This window comes from Bombus vosnesenskii, unplaced genomic scaffold (assembly GCF_011952255.1).
Source record: "Bombus vosnesenskii isolate JDL3184/JDL3185 unplaced genomic scaffold, Bvos_JDL3184-5_v1.1 scf7180000013436, whole genome shotgun sequence".
Classification (NCBI taxonomy): Eukaryota; Metazoa; Arthropoda; class Insecta; order Hymenoptera; family Apidae; genus Bombus; species Bombus vosnesenskii.
Window position 1 is genome coordinate 872770 of NW_022883050.1, and position 21209 is coordinate 893978.

Below are 21209 nucleotides of genomic sequence, written 5' to 3' on the forward strand. Positions count from 1 at the left end.
GATAAGCCAGACTGTTTCCACGAAACATTCTAACCAGCCACATGTTAATATATCTAACAGACCTAATATCATCTAATCCACGACATCGTAATTCCTCGCTAAACCGATCAAAATTCAGCTCCACGTAATGAACCTGTTTTTTGCGAACACTTACCCGTAATCCAACACGCATACACACACATGCAGTAAAATAAAGAGGAAAATACATCTAGATAACTATCGTGGATCGATGTTAATAGCAGCTGGTAGAATCGAGTTGTCCGCGCAAGGAAGTCCTCCTCATCCTCCTGATTCCCCGAGGAAGGACACTGAGAATGCAATAGATTCTCGTGCCCAGAGGTTCGCTTTTTCCTTTCGTTTGATCGAATGTCCGTGCTGGGAATCGGCTTTCGCATCACGTTGATGGCAGAGTCGCGTGTCTCGCTTGACAATGCCGCGAAGGCATCGCTTGTGGGCGACGCCGTAGCCTGACCGTGTAGATAAATAGAAACGTTGGTTCGTCCTGGGACTGGATACAATAGAAAATTAATGGCGGACTGACCGGCATATCGATGACGGGGCTCGTCGCGCGATTTCTCCGCGGTTCAGCAAGCACTTTTGTTTTCAACAAAACTCGATGTAGCCGCCGCTTTTATCCGGAACCTCGCCGTGGATCATCGTTCGCGAAACTGGTATCGAGAGTGTCCGATTACACAGATACTCTTTCAACGAGTCGTTCGCTCTGTAAACTAGTATGAGGAGGTGGGACAGTTTTTCCATTGAAATTGTAGATCTTTGTAACCGCGTTGATCCGAGATCCACGGGGAAAATTGGGTCGCTTTCAACGTCGAAAAATATGTATATATTTCGAAAATTGTTTATTTGTAGGCTGAGAGGATAATGTATTGGGGCGGATAAAGGTGGACGATGTAGACTGGAAATGCTTGTATTGATATTGGTGGAATCCGAGCGAGAGATAGATATCGATTATTTTAACAACACCGTGTATTTAGTCAATGTATTTACAAACGGGAATTTTCAGCAATGTTCCAATTTTGCATGACAGAGAACGGGAGAGAAGAGCGAGATAAGCGAATCGAAGAATTGATAAATAAATTTCGAATTTAAATATACTGTTTGCGTATTTAATACGCATTCGTATTTGTCAAATAGGGAGAAATGTCCTTTTTAAGAAGGAAATTTCGCACAATTAATCCTATACAGTTGCGAGTGCACGATATCAAGGTTCGATAATATCGTATTTAAAATTAATCTGAAATTATATTAATATCGAAATCAATGAATTTCGGATTAAATAATACAAACGCATCACCTACCTTATTTAAAGCATGCTGCAATATTGCATCATAAAAGATAGGTTTTGATTAACAAGAAAGAGGTTGTGAATTATCTTGGAATAAAATCTCTAAAAACTTCTTATCAACGACATAGAGATACATTTCCTCAGAGCTTATCATAAGTAACGCTGAAAATAATTCACTATGATATAGTATTTTTCTTTTCACTTCACAAATTTCTTCATCGTTGACGTTGAAATCTTCGCAGGGTGAGAATCACGCGCTGCGGCATCGACCAAAATCAGTCTCTCGCATTCCAATGGATCATGAACCCGACCCGACGATCAGCAAGATACGAGCCTTAATCGGCCTTACATTAATTCGACATCAAAGCGTTCGACGAGCACCGCCAAGAGCTGCATCTCTACAGGGACAGACTAAGAAAGACACATAAACCAAGCGTAGAACAGACAGAAAGCCATAACCTCCGGGCCAAAATGGCGAACTAGGGAACAGTGTTACGTAAGAAAGTGAAATCCTTTGTGGCACTAAGGAAACCCGTAATGAACATGCAAGGGCCACAAGGGTTTCGAATGAAATTTCATCGGGTGCGATTTACCTCGGCCGCAAAGGTGGCCACCGTACCTTTGCTAATCCTGCAATTTCTAGGGCGGACGCTAACGTGATTTTCGAACGACGACCGCATCATCGAGGAAACGCGCAAAGAGACTCTTTCGGCTGTTTGAAAATCGAGCATGTGCCATTTGTTCCTTTGATTTCGCAGTCCAAGCAGCCAGGCTGTACGAGAACGCGGGCGGATTTCGAATCACGAGGGGTGTCGTACACCGCAATACTGTCCGCGACGAATCTATCCGTTTGTGAATTGGAACGCGCACCTGTGAAGATACTGAATACCGGTCTGAATGACGGATTACGTGGCGAAATAGGGATATTTGGATGATAGATTAGCTGTTCAGTGAATATATGTTATGTACATGAATACTGGAGGACTATGTCAATGAAACGAAATAAGATAAAGCTGCATTGGTTGTTAAATGTTTTCTTGAGTACGAAAATTGGAAATATTGTTAAATATATAGTTATATAAGAATATATAGAAAGGAGAGTATATATTTAGTTTCTTATAAGCGTTTTAAGAAACTTCATATTGAAGAAATTTTTTTAGTCTGGTAGAGGAAATACGTTGTAGCGATGTATATCTTTAGGAATTTTTTTTATGGACTGTTTTGTTGGTTTTGATATGATCATATCAGCTATTTATAAATAAAATATAACAATACAAACATCGAACTGATAGGAGAGCTTTTGTGCAAAGTTATCACTTTAATTAACGAGGACTGTGTAGTGCGCGAGGGAAAATAAAATATAGAGACAATGCATGTGTACGTGTATGTATTTACGTTTAATTTGAAAATATGTATGCACAGTAATACGTATTTTTAATACGATACATTAATTAAAGCATATTTTCCATATCAAATATATATATTATATTATTACGTATATTATACTGTTCTACGATACTACCAATGTATCACGTGTTCGAAACTTTTATAATCATATTTTCCTGTCATTATGCTGTATCAGAATCCTTAAAGTAACCATTATAAACAAATTTATATTAAACACTTTATCGTAGAAAAAAATTATAATCGAACGAAAATACTATCGTATGATGATACTTCTCGTGACAATAATCATTTTTTGAAATTATAGAAATTCAAATTTCTTACATAAACTGTTCATAGGACAAATCGGCAGACATGTTAGAATAAGATAAGGAATTTTATCATTTTGTCATAAATAATGAAACGGACAACAAACTTGTAATTTAAAACATGTAACTATTTGAACGAATAATATTGTTGTATCAGGAGAAGTTATCGATGCGCGCAGTTAATAATTCTATCAATGTGTAACTTAAAGTGCACTAATCTTAAAAGCGATAGCGGAAATTCAATGTTGAAATAGATGGAATTAATGACATATCGTCGAGAATGCTATAAATTTTGGAATTTTTCGAACTGCACTTTCGGCGAATTCGTTCGACGCACCGACACGGATCGAATTTTAACTCTTCCAAAGTTTTAATGGATGATCGTGTAAACATGATCTCCAAATCAAATACTCGAACTCGGTTGTAATTACTGGAGTGTACTTTGCGGAATAAACTTGGTTGCGCCGTTGGTGAGCATCGATGAACTCCGACCGCAGAAATTTTACATGGGGAACAAGCTTCCTGCTAATTTCGTCTCCAAGAAATTGATTTGCTCGTCTGATAATCAATTTCAAGTCAGAGATGCTAATAAACATCATCGTTATACAGAAACTCTTCATCCGCAAAAGCTATTTTACAATAATATCAAGGAAATTCCAATAACAAAAAAACAGAAAGACATTTGAAAACTCCAATCTTTATAAAACGTAAAATCAGTGACTTAGAAATTCGATAAAACTCCAATTTATTCTTTTAATTTAGCAATAACCGAAGCAACAGCTCACCCGGTCAAAGATTCACCTCGGGAGCTTTTGGTAATCGTTTTGCATCTGCTATTTCAACTATATTCCATTACACAACGAAGCTTCAGCTTCTGTCGTTCGTTTATCGTCCAGTTATTTCGCCTGTTAATTATCGCAGGAAAGAAGAAAAGTTAGAAACGTTTGGTTCGGCTGTTAGTGGCTCGTGTCGAGCTGCTAGAACGCGCGCGCGCAATAGTATAATTACTCGAGTCAATTTCCCGCAGGCTTGCAAAGCACTGTGTCGGCCGATCGTACGCGGCGTCATTAAAATTTCGCGAGCAGCCCTCCGCGGTTAGAAACTGACTGTATCTCCGACACGAATTTCGAGGTAACGTTCTGTTCGAGAGCAGAACGCAAATCGAAACTAGGTTATGTTATACATATGAATGAACCGGACATAGTTACGCTGCTTTTTACCAAGCAAACATCGAATTTTCGAACAGAGGCCGCTCTTTTCGATACACCGATTAATTGGGATTGCGTCGCCTTAAAAGATTTCTCTGATTACGCTCGTTTCTTTTATCGCGTTTGTCCTCGCGATACGTATGTAAATGTAATTTTCTTCAGTCCGCTGAAATGGAATTTATAGACATGTTTTTTGCTATTTAAACATTTGGAACTTCATACGACTGTATTTCAGCTGTGCGACTATGTTACAATGTCTACAATGTTTTATAGCGGCTAGAAAGAGTATCGGACACAGAAGTATCGTATTTATGTTAGTACTCACGTATTAATTAGTTAGATCCAAGTATATTAAATCTCGTATGGTTTAATAGTACCTTCGTACAAAAGTTTCATTCTATGAAAATAAAATCTGATGAAGAAACGTTTCATTAGAAGAGAAGGATATGTAACAATATTTTGTGTAAGCACTGCATAACATTTAAATTCTGTTATATATTCTGAACAGCAGATTTGACTCTAAATTTTGAAATTATACTTTTTCACAAATCTGTAAATATACGAAGAAGCCGCCATGTGGTTAAAATGGTGTGATAAAAATAATATTTAGCACAAAACATAGTCAATCCCCTGTATTATTCACGAACTTGTTTGACTAATTTTCTTTGTTATAAAATTCCAAATTTTAATCAAAAACATCATTGCAACACAATAACCTATTAAGCCTTCGAATATTTTAGTCCATATCAGAATATTCTATGAGCGATTTGTGACGCTTAAAATAATTAATTTGCATATTGGATATTCAAGTAGAATGACACATTACGGTACGTTAAATGGATATATTACACGGTACATATTTAAAGACGAATACATTTTTAATTCGTCGTGTGTGCTTACTATGATATCAGACTTTTAAATTTTTGATAATTTTACCGAGCACGGATTAATCAACATTATCTAACTAAGCTATTTCTTAAGTATCATTCGCAAAAGAACTCCACGGCGAAATAAGATAATTCATTTCGATTAAAACGATTCTTGATATTTATCGGTAAATAAACATTCTACATATACCGGGTGGGACAGTCACACTTCAATAGCAGGGTGGATAGGTCGACGACGGCCAAGTGCACTTCCGATGCATCCTTTGCAGTTTGCTACAGACAGGTGACGATCCATTGTGCCGCTAAAATATTGACACTCGATATTTTCCTGTACTCAGCATGGCGTAAAAAACGTTTATATGTAAGCCCATCTTCGTGATGGAGGTCCATGCTTTTTGCTTCTGCTATCTCCGTTGGTTTCGTCGATATTAATTTTACCTCTTAGGAATTATTTTAATTTCCGAACGTGCCCTGCCCGCCCGTTTATCGTTGTCCAGTGCTTTTAAGCTGTCCTCCAGTTTATCGACAAACTGCCATCCAATTTTCTTACAAAATGTTATTTCCTCGATAACAATACGTTAGAAGAATTCTAAACTAATGTAACCACTCTCATGATATACAGTTTGAATTTGCATTGAAAAATATATTTATACTGGAAGAAACTTTAGTTATAATTGGCTTCTTATACGATTGCGAGATGCTAAATTTAATACGACTCGATCTAATTACAGATAATGCGAAATCGGATAGTTGAACACGTAAAAGTTAGTGTCACAATTTCGTTTTATCGTATTATTGATAATTAATTAATTTTATTAGAGAGAGAAAGAGATTAATTTTCGTGTATTATATATTTTGCTTGAATGTCAATGCAAGAGTAAAAAAAAAAGAAAATTAATGCGCTTTATACGTTTGAGATTGTATTCAAAAGCTGAGTTCCCTTTCAGAAATTCACAGCTCAAGTATCGATCACTCTATTCAAGTTACTACCTATACATCTACGTAGGTACATGCTGTTACTCGTATCAATTACATTGGAATTGCAGTTGAAATTCGTTCCACTTTTTATTCGAAATGTTCAACACGAAACGTTGAATCGATATCGCGTTATCCTTGACTGCAGTTTTTTTCTCGGTTATGGCGAATGTATAGGAAAACGTGTTGTACAGAAGGTGATCTTTTTTTTTCTAAATATCTTTTTTCTAAATATATAGTAAGTGTCGAGCATAAAGGAGTAAGTCTGAATAATTAGTAAAGGGTGTGGCCTGTTCAGCTGGAATATGAATCATGAGTCCTTAATCTTTCTCACCGTTGACCCAGATTAAACTGAAAGTGTCGCCATCGATTCAATCGATCCCTAAATATACGATTACAAATATTTGGCATCTGACTTTTACCTCGAGCAACATTATAAGCAATATTTTAAATGATATTTGTGTAATTATATCGCAGAGATAAGTCAAGTAATTTACGAAAGGAAATTATGGCCAACATTCGATGAAGAATTCATTATTTGATATCTTGAAACTCTAATGATTTGTTTGCAAATAATTGCGAAGGATACATCTCTGCACGCCAGATATAACTATTTCAAGCAATATAATTAGAATTATTTAAAATAATTAGAAAATAATAAGAATAACAGGAACTCTTTAACGTATATTTAAATTAAAATTTTACGAAATTGATATTTCCAATTTTTGTTAACTTTTCGATATATAGATACAGATAAAGATTGATCGATTCTGAACCGTTCAGATAATCTCCGCTTTTATATTTCATATTTCGAAACGTCATATTTCAACGCGAATTTCTGGCATTACATTCGATTGTTCACTTACCGTTTTGTTTCCCAAGTTCTTCACGCGGCAATTCAAGTACGTAGTTTTGCCCAGTATGGTGGTCACGTTCTTCGAATTCGATATATCGAAGTACGGACCAGATTGTGTACTGCTGTCATCCAAGCTGTTCTGATGAACGTTGCTATTCTTTCCGCTGCTTCCGTGTAGCATACTGTAGCAGTGCACCCCTGCAAATCAATGCAATGGCGATTAAATCTCATTGAAAGTGGCAACTTGCTCGTTATCGCTTTTCCAACTGAGTCCAGCAAAGGAACAGCGGAGCTTCGTTCGTTAACGTTCGCGAATAATGAAAAGATCCATCGCTAGGGTCTCCCTCTCGGTATTTGTACCGACAAGAAACGAAGCTATCGCTACGAAAACGGACTACGAGTTTCCCAATTATAATCGTCGACATGCGATCTACCGTGCAAACAAATTGAAAGAAAAATGCACCGTCTGCGACGTAAATTGTCCTCGCTGTTCAAACAGAATTAGCATTTTTACTTTCATATTTATGCACATTTTATTAAATTTAATATTTAAAAACAGGCAAACTTGATTACGAAAATTTGCGTCGCTTGAAATAAGGTAACAAATAAGAAATATTCAAATTCGGATAGTAGTTATAATATTTAATGAATTAAATGAATTTCCATACAGCTCTATTTCCTTAGTTGCGTTACTAAAAATATACAATTGCACAAAAATCAATAGTACGGTAATGAGCATCGCGCGTGTATGAATAATAATTTGCGATTAATTGTATTTCAAATAAGATGCAAACGAGTTAAAGTTCTACGTTGATAACGTATTGACTTTTCCAAGCGATCTGGCTTGCGTATTCGATTAAAACGTCAGTCAAACAGGAACGACAGCTTGCAGTTCAGGTGATAAATGTCTATGTTTTTATCTGTGTAGCGTGGCATAGTTCGCGGCGTGAACTCTCCAAGCGAATCTGTTCAACTGGTCGTTGTATAGGATGACAAAGCCCTTTGCTCGCTGTGATACTTGTCACAATCGTTCGCATCGCCTATTGTTTCGCTGTTGGGAACCATCGCGACGTGCACTCGATTCGACTGTCCTGTTTATCGAACGAATTCGGCGATGAATTTCTTAATGTACACCGATGGAAAGATAAATTGTACCGATAACAGAGACGACTTGTGCGTTATTGGATCGCGAGCGTCAGCGTAAATTTCACCGTTGATACAGTAGTTGCTTCGCGATCGGTTGTGCCGCGTACTCGCACGTCGAGACGACTAGCTGACAGCGTCATAAACGAGGAAATGCCCGTTTTCAAAATTTATGGAGGTTCTTGAGCCGTTAACACGTGTCACAGAGGATATTTGAAATGATCCTTGCCCTGAATTTTTCATGATCTAGAAAGGAAAAGTACTTTGCTACATGACGATCTCTTTCAGTTTCCATTCTCGTTTTCCAATCTTCCTTGAAGACATCATTCTCGGAACTTCTATGCTCCGAATCAATCGTTCCCATGAACGAGATTCATTGCACGTAGTTTTGCATATTAACTTTGCTAATTATTGGAAAATAGTATATTTGCAGCTGCGAGTAAACTTGTTTGTTAAAGTGAAATTACCAACGAATTCTTGCACTACTTCAAATAAACTAAAATATGAATTGGAATAAATTCTGAACGTTAGAAAACAATATTAAAACAACACTAAATATATTACATAAGTAACAGACATATAAATATAACATCTGTCGTCGTCAATACAATAGCGATATATTCTTGATATAACAAGCCATAAATAAATAAAGAAAATAAATCGGCATACGTATTAGATTTGCTAAGCTACTTTTTTAAAGAGTAACCTCAACGAATATGTTAACGAACGAATTGGTAATCCTAACATTTAAATAAATTAATTCCTCGTTTGCTTCAACTTTCTTAATTGTAATCCCATTGGAAACTTTTTATATGAAGGGTAAATTACATTCCATTCAACCACATAACAAAGAGTACTGCAATGGCAGCCATACGTCGAATCGAACAACCGTCGATTTACTCATTTATTTTCTTTGGCGATTCTTAATCTGGAAACGTCAGTGAAAGATTCCTGGTAAAACGGTCCGTAAGTGTTTCCGAGTTCGACCAAGGGATACAGTTTCAAACTGTTCGCCACTTTTGGCGAGTTGCAGAGCAAACTTCTGGAATGAACTTTAATGCAGTATACCAAACTTTCTCGATAGAAAAAGGAGAATCGTTGATTTCACCGCTGCCCTGAACAATTACCGAACTTGTTTATTATTTTAACGCGAAGCATCTTCTCTCATTTCTCGATGATTTCTACAAAATTCCCCAGAAACGCTTGTGTTTTCTGCACACGTCAACGTATGTTGAGTGACAGAATTATTCGGATAATTGTAATGTACGGCAAAAACGTATGAAACAATAAGTTAAGAGAGAAATGAAATTTTAATATTTTTAATTTACAGATATCTAGAATGACTCGCATAAATATTTGCAGTTTTCGTGAAATTCGAGCATTATCTAGTTTCTTTTTTTATTATTCTTTATTTAGGAAAAGTATGTGCATTAAATAAATGAAATGTATTATACGTTTCTAACAACTACAATATATGTTTTAGTATTTTTGTAAAATAGTGAATTAATTAGCCATTATGAATAAATTTATTTTATATTTTTAGTTTATTTTTTTTTTATTTTAAACATATTTTATAACAGTAATATTCCACATAGTATGCTATGTTAAATATTGATACGAGTTACTGTAATTAAAAGTTAGAGGTAACAAAATTATGAAACAAGCTTGAAAAATCGCGCTATACAATTACGCAAGAACAGCCTATACTTTCTTTGTGTATTTATTTCTATATGTTTCCATATCACAAAATCAATGATATATTTTACAAATGTAATTATTTTGCTAAAATTAATATCTGAAAGGATACTCTTTTCGTCTCATAACTTGGGCCAATCTTCCTAACTAATTTTTTGATTTTGTGATTGTAAATATGTAGGAATATATATATCATAACTCGTTATACTTAAATACACTGCAACTTTTCGATTTTGTTATCCCAAATTTTTAACTGTACATTTTTAAGTAAGAGATATTAAAACATTCTTTTCATCAGCTTGTTATATCAAGAATTTTTGTTATATAGTCGACAATGAGAAGTATTGAATTTCTCAAAAATTACTTTTCTCTCGTTTCTCTCCAAGTCACAAATTAATATCATCTTTAATCCACAAAATATTTGATCTTCTTAAAAATATCAAATACTACGTCTGTTTATCATACGCTTCGCTTAGCATTGTGTTTTCGATTCTCGTTCGATTAACGTAATAATTTCAGAAACGCGCAAAACGCTGAAACGAAATGGTGGAAATTGTTTGAACAACAATTATCGCTTATGCCCGACTAATTAATATACATACATAAGATCCCGCTAATGGATTTATAATTTATTGAATTCTAAGATTTATCGAAGACTATACAGGTGGAAAACGAGTATTGTATTGCTTCGAGATGAAAAGACATAATTTCCACGAAGTGGCTATTGCCACGTTACAAAAGAGCAACGCAAGAACAGAGAAATTAATTTACTCGTATAATTGTTCGGATGCAAGGTGCCGTAATGAAAGGTGGAATTTAAACGACACTTCTTACATTACGAGTTTAAACGTTGCGGCGGATATTCGAACGTTGTTGTTCTTTGCGTGCAATATTCTCTTAATAATAATTTTTATTCTTGAGCACTCACAGCGACTATGCTTTTAGCAGTAAAGAATATTAATTAAAAGCAGCTGTGCATACAAAGAACAAATTATAAAGAGTAAAAGATCTAGTTAAACACATCCTTTTATCTTGATGCATGAAATAATTACCAAAAACAACTAGGTGAAATTATCAAGACACGAAAATGTAAAATAACTTTAAAAATGTTAAAACGTAGAATAGAGAAAGCTAACAGTCTGCTAGGTAGATTAATTAGAATTATATGTTTGCACAGCCATTTAATGCCAGATGAAAGCCGCAAATAGAATTAGACAACCGTGCAGCATAAGTATAACACCATTAATGAGATACATATAATGCGATAATAAGATGAAAAATGGCTATAATAAATCTAACAAGCTACAAAAATAATGTTAACCCGCGAAACTTAAATATTTTCAAAAAATTAACACTTCAAGTATGATTCCTTTACATTATTAGCGTATGATTTCTATTGTTTTGTTAAATACAGTTTATTCCTTTTGTTCTATATAGAATGAGTTAAGATCTGCTTGCAAACCAATATTTTCACAATGCTCTTTTTTCACGGAAACCTGAAATTCTTACTCGATCGAAGTAACTTCCTCCTCATTGGCTGCGCTGTTTTTGATCTTGTTAAGCCTAAAGTACACAGTATTTTGATTTTTGCGAGATATGACATGACACGATCCTGCGGATATTTATGTAAATTTTATAAACACGAGTGAAAAAATAGAACCAAGTATAAATTTGTTTTGCCTATTAAATGTTACGATCAACACAACTTTATATATTTTTTCACACACGTTATGTATTTTCTGTACATCTTTGTATCTTCACATTTTCTATAAATGTTTCAAAATCCACAGTCTAATTATATCAAACGTCGATAGTGTCTCGCAATATACAACCAGATTAATTATGCTACGCAAAGTTCAACATTAGATTTCAACATACTAAAGCTTCGTTGATTCCAAGAAATCTATTTTGTCCTATGAAGCAAATAGCTTTGTGCAGAAACTGATGATTCATCATCTACCTAACCATCTATCACAATATAATTGAAAGAGAAGTAATTTCGTTAACAACTTATTCATAGAATTCTCGACGTTCTGTTTGCATGCGATACTAATTAGAAGTACTAAGAGGCAGAAGTACGATTTCGAAGTGGACTATGTTTTCGCAAATAGCAGATAGACTTGTCGTGTCGCGTTGAAAGATCGAAACGCAAACGTAATTGGCTTGTTATCACTTTGGCAGACGTTCTAACCGCACGATTCGTTTTCTACGGGTTTCGCCGCTAATTACAGCGCACTGCCGAGAACAGGCGACTACATAATCGAATTTTGCTGCTCTTAATTGCAACACGATTACACGAGCGGACGGTTCGCGTAAATATTGAATTTAGTCACATGCTTGCTCGCCTAATCCACCTCAGCACAGATTTCTTCTTCGAGTTGTATCTCGACTTTAGAGATACCAATGAAAAGTAATTGCTATGCAAATGAAGTATCAGTAGGTCTATTCGATAGGCAAGTTCTTTTTTTCTTATCGTATTTGGATGTTTGAAATTGTTTGCTTCGTTCTAAATTTATACGGTTTCCTTCCAAGATATTTGCTACCGTGGCGTTAAGGAAAAAAACCGTACAACATTTTACGGACATTATCCTTATCATTTGCTAATTATATTTGTATGTTTACACCTCTTTCTAGAAAATTTACTGTTGTCTGTGTACTACTGGCGGTGATACTGTTATTGATACTGTTGTAATTATTTGCTAACAGTATTTGAGCAACAAAATCGTGTATGCGTTGAATTCTCGCTACATATAGCTTGAAAGCAGACCGTATTTCAAGAATTTATAACATACAAATTTTTCATTTCGGATATGTAACGAACATGAAATAAAATTGTTATATTCGGAAGTGTGCCACATTAAACTTTTAAACTTCGTATCGTGCGTATTTAAAATTTCGTGCTGAAAAAATTAGAGTTTTTTCATTTTCCAAGTATCTAACTCGCGATACGTTCGTGTATTTCATAAACGTCATAAATTGCAAATTCGATGGAGAAATGTTGTTATTTTCAAATATTAGTAAATAATGGTCCGAATTAATAAAGGAAAATTTGACGTTCCTCTTTTGAAAGAGAAGGAGAAACGAGCGAAAAAAAGAGAAGGATCCTTGATGTGCGTTGTCGTATAAAAAATTTTAAGAGAGTTGAAGTCGTGAGCAACCCTTCAGGCGTTTGAAGAATGACGATCTTTTAAGAGAGGAGGAAGTTTTCGATTCCGAGCAGCCCTTTATGCACCCGTTTCTTCGCGACTAACGTTCACGGAAGTTGAATTGCTTCGAGAAAAGCGCGTTCGACGTTTCCCGTGACTTCTCGTCTTTTTAATGACGCGCCTTTCTTGACAATCCCTCGTATAACGCATTGTACAAAACTTCGAGCGCCATTCTGAAAGTAATACGATTTCGAGCTGTACTCGATACGAACTGCGTACAAACAAGATCGAGCCGATTTCGTTTCATTGATCGAGGAAGGTGACAAAATGCGGTGAAGCTTTCGAAATACAGCTTCAAAGACGTACACGAAAGTCGGTGAAATTTGTATTTCCCTTTTACAAAAATACTTATATTTTTACAATTTCTGTTTGCTTCTTCATAAAGACATTTCTCCGACGAGAAAGTTGCTCTTTACTTTTTTCCATATATAGTAGTTTCAGATTGAATTTATTATAAAAAAATAATGATTTTTCTAAATTCTTTGATGTTTGCTTATAATTTTTCTGAATTCTCGATAATCTTTTCCTTATTTGGGTCCAGCTTGCGATCTAGTTACGATTTGAATACTTTTCTTCCTTCAGAAGGAATGATTTGTAAGAATTATTGTCCATTGACGCTATAATTACTGATTTTTCATATGTATTGAATGTATCCTTCATAGTTGATCAGAATTAAAACAATGTGATGAAAATAAATCGATTCTGCTTCTGATTTTAAACGCTTCGGTAGTTCTAGTGTTAAGCGTGACCTATGAGGATTTTAATTAAAATTTAATTGAAATTTGAAACTTCAATGTTCGAAGTTATCAAATCGATTGAATCGATTAGACCTATTTCATAGACTTCTTTAATACTTAGTACTATTTCGTTGTATGATCTAATTTCACTCGCATCAGCTCTAGAATCTCGAAAGTTCCGTGCGCAAGTTCATCGCAAATCTTGGTCATTACAAGTTTCGTGGCATAGTCGTAAAAGATAAGACACACAAAACGGCCCTCAAAAATAATTATCTGCTCTGTCGTTAAGGATACGAAATGACATTGAGGAGGAAAGTTCAGTCGTTTCATAGATAAATGAAGTGTAAAGATAATCCCGCCTAAAGCGATTTTCTCGAACGATCGAGCTTTTCCATGTTCCCAGGGTCATAGTCACAAACATGAATGTTTCCATTTTACTATTTAGTTTTCTTCTGCCTCTGAAAAAATCGATACAGAAATATATACTATATGTATGTAAATATATATAAAAATAAATATATATAATATAAATATTATATATATACTATATATATACTATAATCTGTAGACTGTGAATATTTATGCAAAATTATGATAAATCTTCCTTTCACTTAGCAATTGCTATAACAAGTATTTTACTTTCAATATTCTTTCATAGATTTACTTATGTTACCGAATAGGCTGCCGATGGATACATATTTATATTTTTGCCAACACTCAATCTAACGAGTTATAGATATTTCCTACATTTTCGATATTTTCTATATTTTTTACATGATTTATTGTCAAATTTATTCGAAACCTTGTTGAAAAACAAATTCAATTTATATTCCAAACATAAACCGTGAATTGTTAATAAATAACTATTGTTATTATAGAATTAAGTAACAATATAAAATATTATAAATAATAAATTACCCAACTGCCAACTTAATTTTATCTCGATTTCCACTCGTTTATACGCCACACGTTCTGGCGACGAATTTTGACCTCAATACCAGCCAGCCATAAAGTTTCGCGCTGCTTTTTATAACGTGAGCGATCGCTTTTACTGTAACTTTGTTTCTCACACTAAAATTACGATTACTATTCGAAATTCACTTTAAAGCGAAACACACGGATGAAACATCCGTATTTCCATTCCACGAAAGCGTTATTTTTCGTGAGAAAGATTTCGCATTGAATCAGTGGTCAAACGAATGATTGAAGCCAGAATAGCCGACTGGACCGACTCACGGATGGCCACAATGGGCTTGGATTAATTTAATTATGGATCAGCTCTATTGGGAGCGTTGCATTGCTATGTAACCAGCCTTTTATCCGCGAAAAGCTCGCCTGACCTTTCTCGACTGATCGACTAGAACGCTTTGTTCTTTGTCATGATGTTTCTTTTGACATACGTCGCCGCGGAGAAACGAAATTATAATTCAAAGATTGGGAACAAAAGTGAATAAAAGGACCCCGTTGGAATGGGTCTTGCGCAAATGTAGGAACGTGTTTCGTTATGAAACAATACGAATATGAAATGTTATCAAACTCATGATTGATCTATTATTGAATTCATTGGAAATTTTGAAAACTGATACGCGCAGTAACATGCAATACGATTGTAAATTCTATCAGTGCGTGATATGATGAAGGATAAAAAATGATTAACAAAATAGAGGTTGCGACAATGCTGTGAAATATCTAATTCCAAAATAGATGACTTAGAAACATGATAAAATATATCTGCTACAAAAATTATTAATACTTTTTCGTACGCTTAGTTAGCAATTTCAAGTTTCCCAATTATCATCGTTCAGTTAACTTAAACGAAAGAAACAATTTGCTAAACACCGAAAGTTGCTTCAACGATTTCACGACCAAACAAATCGGCAATACGCTCGGGCAGAGGAGGGTACACAGGCCGAATTCCCAGGGAACTGAAAAGTCACAAACTCGACTTCCAAAGCTGAACGACCGTTCGATATGTAAAACTCGTCTCTTCAAGCATTTTGTTGCCTCGTAAACAGTCGAAACGTACTTCCTCGCCAACGACGATGCCTGTTATGTGGTTTGAATGCGCGTTTCACACGCAAGCATACAAAGTGCTATTAACGACGTTTGGAATTCCGTTTGAATTCTTTTATCGTTAGCACCCTTTCCCTTCGTTTCGATATTTATGTAACGCTTTATTTTCTGCCACGCTTTCGTTTTTTTAAAACCTGAATAAAATCTAGGTATCTTAATTTCCTGAATTATTAATTAAGGTTCTTTAATTTCAATGATGTGTGTATATACATGTTCTCTAATATTCGAATTAGAATCATTCAAAACTTTCAATTTTCATCTTTTTAGTGAAATTGAAACACGCAAACGAATTGTAGAAGCAATGTTTATTAATTACTAAGGTGTTTGACAAATACATGTTAATTCGTGTTTTCTCCTTTTGCATTCATAGTAGCTGATATCCTATTACTGCATATTCACTACCTTTATATTTTACTACAATAGCTCGTTATTTTAATTTTTGTTTTCAGATTCGGCCGATGTGATGTTTAATGATAAGTGCACTGCTAATTAACCGAACATTTTCAATGATCTTCAATTTCGATGAATTGTCTGACCATTGAGAATACGAGGATACTCGTCGATACAATGGCTGTTTGGCAGTAAGAGAGACAATCGAGTATTTATCTGATATAAAATGATCGCAAAAAGAATTCACACGGTATCGTATTTGTTCTGGCATTTATATCATATATAATCAATTAAATCTAAATATATTAAATTTCGTACCATTCGTTAGTACTTTTGTATGAATAACACAGGAATTTTACACTGTGAAAATAATATCTAGAGTTTGATAACAACAAGAACGTTCCATTGGAAAATAAGAATCTATGGTAACAGTTTTGAGAACCGCTGTAATATGTGACAGTGCATACTACTATGACACACAGTAGAGCGTGGAATATCCATCGCAGATGTAGAAGTGAAATTTCTCGACGTAATTCTAATTCGATGGCCAGAAAATACAGCAGTCAGTAGTCTAATTAATATTTTGTTTATTTAAGCCAACCTGCCACTAGAATAATATTTCCAGTACCGGCTGAAAAAACTTGAAATTACCTAGCAAGTCCCTCCATCGTATTATACGTCATATTACGAAAGAGAATGCAATGTACATACAGCCCCGAGTGCAACGACAGCAACGACGCCGATTCTTCATGGTTTACATAGTTTTACGACCTCGCTACGTCTTTTTATTAATCCGAAGTATACAAAGTGAGCTGTAGTATCATGACCAGGCTGACTTAAAAATTCCAAGCCCCAGGGCCATCGTGTGTTGGCACGCAACAGATTCTCCCTCTTAATTCTCTCATTTCACGGCTCGCGGTTTCAAGCCAGCTCGTAAAACATTCGTGTCGCTCAGAGAGAAACGGCAACGCGGTGTGGCGAGACGGGCGTGAGGAAGAGCGGGGTCGGAAGGGTGAGCTGTCGTAGGAGGATCTTTCAATCTAGCCAAGGCACGGGCGGTTGAAGAAAGAGGAGGAAGCTGGTTGCCGGAGCAGCGGCCCCGGAGTCTGCTTTAAAATTCAAATTCACAACTTTTGCTTAAACGTCTCTTAGATAACCGAGATAGCTGCGTCGCCTTCCGAACACTCTCTGCCCCTGAAACTCTCCGGTTTCCACCCTGCGGCTGAATCTCGTCAGACGCGTAGAAAAACGATCCCGGAGTTTCTATAGGGAAACCTGGAGAGTTAGAAGAAGAATGTATGTACGTGTACTTGCTACGCGTGTATTTTCTTCGTCTGTGTGTATGGAAGTTCGGACCGTAGCGCAATCTCCGATAAGTAAGTAAATTGGTCTAGATATTAGGAGCCTCCGACGCGCTGCAATTCCAGTGGGGGTGGTTCAGGTTACGTTACAAGACCCGCGCAATGGCGAACCCGAGTTTCCCCTTCGTTATTGGTGAACTCAAGATTGTCGACCGCGCTAACGAGGGACATCGATTACCGGCAAGAAATTGAGCATATGCCGGGTAGGGGACATAGAAATGAGCCGGCTCGTGGTATGTAATTCCGTGTACTCGAGCGTGAACGCGGTCGGCTGGTGACCAATTTTAAGAGAGTGGAAAGTTTATTACTGGTCGTTGATATTTGCTAATGATAGGGGAAATGGTTATGACGGTAATAGGTGAACAATATGTGCATACTCTTGCGGATAATTTTATTTTTCTGCTTTTTAATTACGAGGTCATGGATCGTGCATGTTAATCAATTAGTCACTCAACGTTACATCAGCATTCAGTTAAAAAATGTATCAAATTCTGTTCAAGATTAATGTCTAATTGCTTTCGGAAAGATTCTCTTTTTTCAAATTTGGTGAAGCAAATTTCTAGGTTTTAAGTCGAGAAATTCTACTATTCCCTCCGAAATACATTGCACGTCACCGACTCGTTCCTTCTTCTTGCGTCATTTTGGAATTTAATGCCCAATTACGTTTCACAAGCTTATGTCTTTACGATTACTGGCAAAAAAAAATGAATTTTTCTGATACAAATAGGTACAGCCAAAACTGGTTGGATTTTACCTTCTTCATTTAAAATGTTCTTTTTCTATTCTTGTTTTCATTGTTCATTGTTTCAAATATACTAAAAAGGAAGCATTAAAATGATAATATTCATTATTGTAAGAATGGAAGGTATTTGTCACTTATCACTTTTCCAAATAAATTATATAATACACTATATTCAAATCTTCAGTATCTGAACTGATACGGAGACACGATTGGAATAAGAAAAATTCGAAGAGATTGTTTCGATGATGAAATACCATCTTTGAACGAATAACATCCTATCACCTAATTTCCGTAGCAATTCGTTTTAATAATTTCCAAAAATAATTGATCTATCGCAAATGGCTATTAAACTTTGAATACATGTAAATCAAAGTACTACAGTCTAATGTAAGAAGTTAAGGACACGTGTAGCTTCTCGCCTCCGTATACGTAAACTACTATATATGCATAAACATTGAAATTATATCGAAAATATACGAAATTCAGAAACAATAGTTCGAAAAAGCAAACAGAAACTTCTTTCTCTTGAAGCAAGAAATAAAAATACGAGAAATAAAACATAGGGATAATGACAATAGTAATACGTATTCGTACAAACGTGGATGCTATGAATTTAGAAAATTGTTACTACAAACAACAGAAAGTATTAACCAATCAACAACAAGTAGTCGATAAAACCGCATACCTTTTCCAACGCTTTAAATCTCGCAAGACAAAAGACAACGGCAAAATCCTGCAGCATCGTGCGAATCTGCATACCGAACCCATAACCTTTAGCCCGTCGGTCTATAAATTATCGGGAACTAAGAGGGAATCGTAGTCAAGACGACGCTGCGGTTCGATGCAGTGGGAGCAACCGGCGATTCAACAGGCAGCTTGGGGCGGAAACGAAAGAAGCGAACGGAAGGAAACAACGAACAGCCAACGGGCCCGTGGCGTAGCAAGCGTAGCGAAAATTAATCCAATCGGGCGCGCGGAAAATCAATTCGATGATAAATCTTCCATCGAATCGTAAATAACGGCGCGCCACGATCCCGCCAGATAGTCTTGCTTGAGACCATGGCGCGACAAAGAAATATGACGACCAACACTGGAGCTTATTTATCGAGAAAAACGGGACGTGAATGGGTGTACCGGGTTTCTTTGCTTGATCCACCGTGCCACGGGAATTCATCGACACGGTCCTTTTACATTTTTCCAAGCCCTTTTCCCAACCGTCCAGCATCCCCGCTCTCATTCACTCTTATTCACCGATCTCGAGCGGAACCGGTTCCATCGGTTTCGTCGTACTTCCGGCTATTTCACGAGTCTGCTCGTAAACTTTTTACTACGATCCTCCGTACAATATGCTCGGAACAATCTGGAGACGGCAGCACCACGACATCCACCTCCTCGTACCCTAGCCGTTTATTCCTCTCGCTTCTCCTCTTCGACTTCGCAACTGACGTCGAAACGATAGAACGACCGTCTCTGTCTTCACGAATTTAGAATTTAGAATGACAAGAACTTGGTAAAGTGAGTATCCTGCCGGTTACGAGTATAGAAATACTTGGAGTAGTATTGATTCCGAGAACGTCCAGAGGGTGGTGATACAACGAGATGGAGCACCACCAGCATCGGATAGCGTTATTTATGATTCCGTTGCGGCGTTATATTTATCTCTTTTCAGCAGGCCATCGATCCTTCGATTTTCGGAAAGCAAACGGCCACAGGCTCTATTCATGCTCAGGGTTCAAGCAGATCGTCCTGTGTTTTCTACGTTTCGAGTTCTCTTGTTCATTGCACATCGTTTCTGCAACTTGGTTTAGCTTGTTATGAAATTCTATACACGGAGAAATCATACGTACGTTTAAATGTAAATTGTACTCGTGTGCAATTAATATTTAAATCTTATTAAGGTTGTTTTTTTAATATACTAGCTTAGATTTAATTAAAGACCCTTCTATAATGTTCTATATTGAATTTAAGTCAGAATAATCCGCTCGGTTTTTAATTGTTTGGTCTGTTCGAAAGGAAATTAACACGGATATTATGCAGATATTATAATTATTACAGAATAGAGTGGATATTACAATTATCACAGAATTAATACAGATATCATAAAGCGAGAAATTCTTGATAGATTAACGAGCATGGATTTTCTCGACAGATACATTACGTTCAGGTACAGCTACTCGTGTAAAAAATTCTTGTTCGTTAAATAGAAACGTATCAACTTAAGTCAAATTAAAAAGCGTTTTTAGGGAAAGAGCAACTACTATTTATATAATTGTTTGCGAATATATGAATTCCAATATTCGTTAAGTTCTCAAACTATTCTAAGAATTATCCTAAAGGATCGATTCCAACTGTCCAAATTTCGGAATCTCGAAAGTTTACAGTTTCAATGAAAAACATACAATCCAGATTAAACAGCCATAAAATCGATCAAAATGAAAATATTTGCAATCCATGTGCAATTTTACTTCTCAAACTTCGACAAATATTTTTATTTGACTCTTCTGCCTTTATCTTGAAAAGAACATCGAGACGCAAAAATTCGTTAATTCAAAGTAAACATTTCATTCGATCTGTTGATTAAACATGGAAACAGAAAAAGAATGGAAATTTTTCACCTAGAATACACAAAAATCTTACAGTTGAGTTGTAGATACCGATGCAAGAAGTGTTTTAGGATGCTCGTTATGTTAATGAGTGACTAGTTCTGAACAAGTAACGCTAATAGGTAACGGATGTTCTCGTTACCGCTCGTTCTTCGAGAAAGTAAATCGTTATGGCAGCTAACTAATTTAATTCGTTTACTAGGTCATTGATTCGTAAGAAAAATTGGCAAGAGCAGCATTGGATTTTTTTATACCGGCTTTTCCTTTCTCCTTTATTGTTTTCTCCAATTAAAAGTCCGCTTTTTATCGATACAATAC

At 35.9% G+C, this 21209-nt stretch overlaps 1 protein-coding gene across 4 annotated transcripts in view; it reads right to left on the reverse strand.

Annotated features, from left to right (window-relative positions):
* The window catches only part of LOC117238134 (lachesin-like), a 171594-nt gene extending 164445 nt beyond the window's left edge, over window positions 1-7149 (reverse strand). For all 4 annotated transcript variants that reach the window (XM_033502786.1, XM_033502785.1, XM_033502784.1 and 1 more), the window contains exon 1: window positions 6952-7149. In XM_033502786.1, the coding sequence (XP_033358677.1) occupies window positions 6952-7122 (171 nt within the window). In that variant the 5' untranslated portion in view covers window positions 7123-7149. The remainder of the gene's footprint in view (window positions 1-6951) is intronic.
* Between the last annotated feature and the right edge of the window lie 14060 nt (window positions 7150-21209).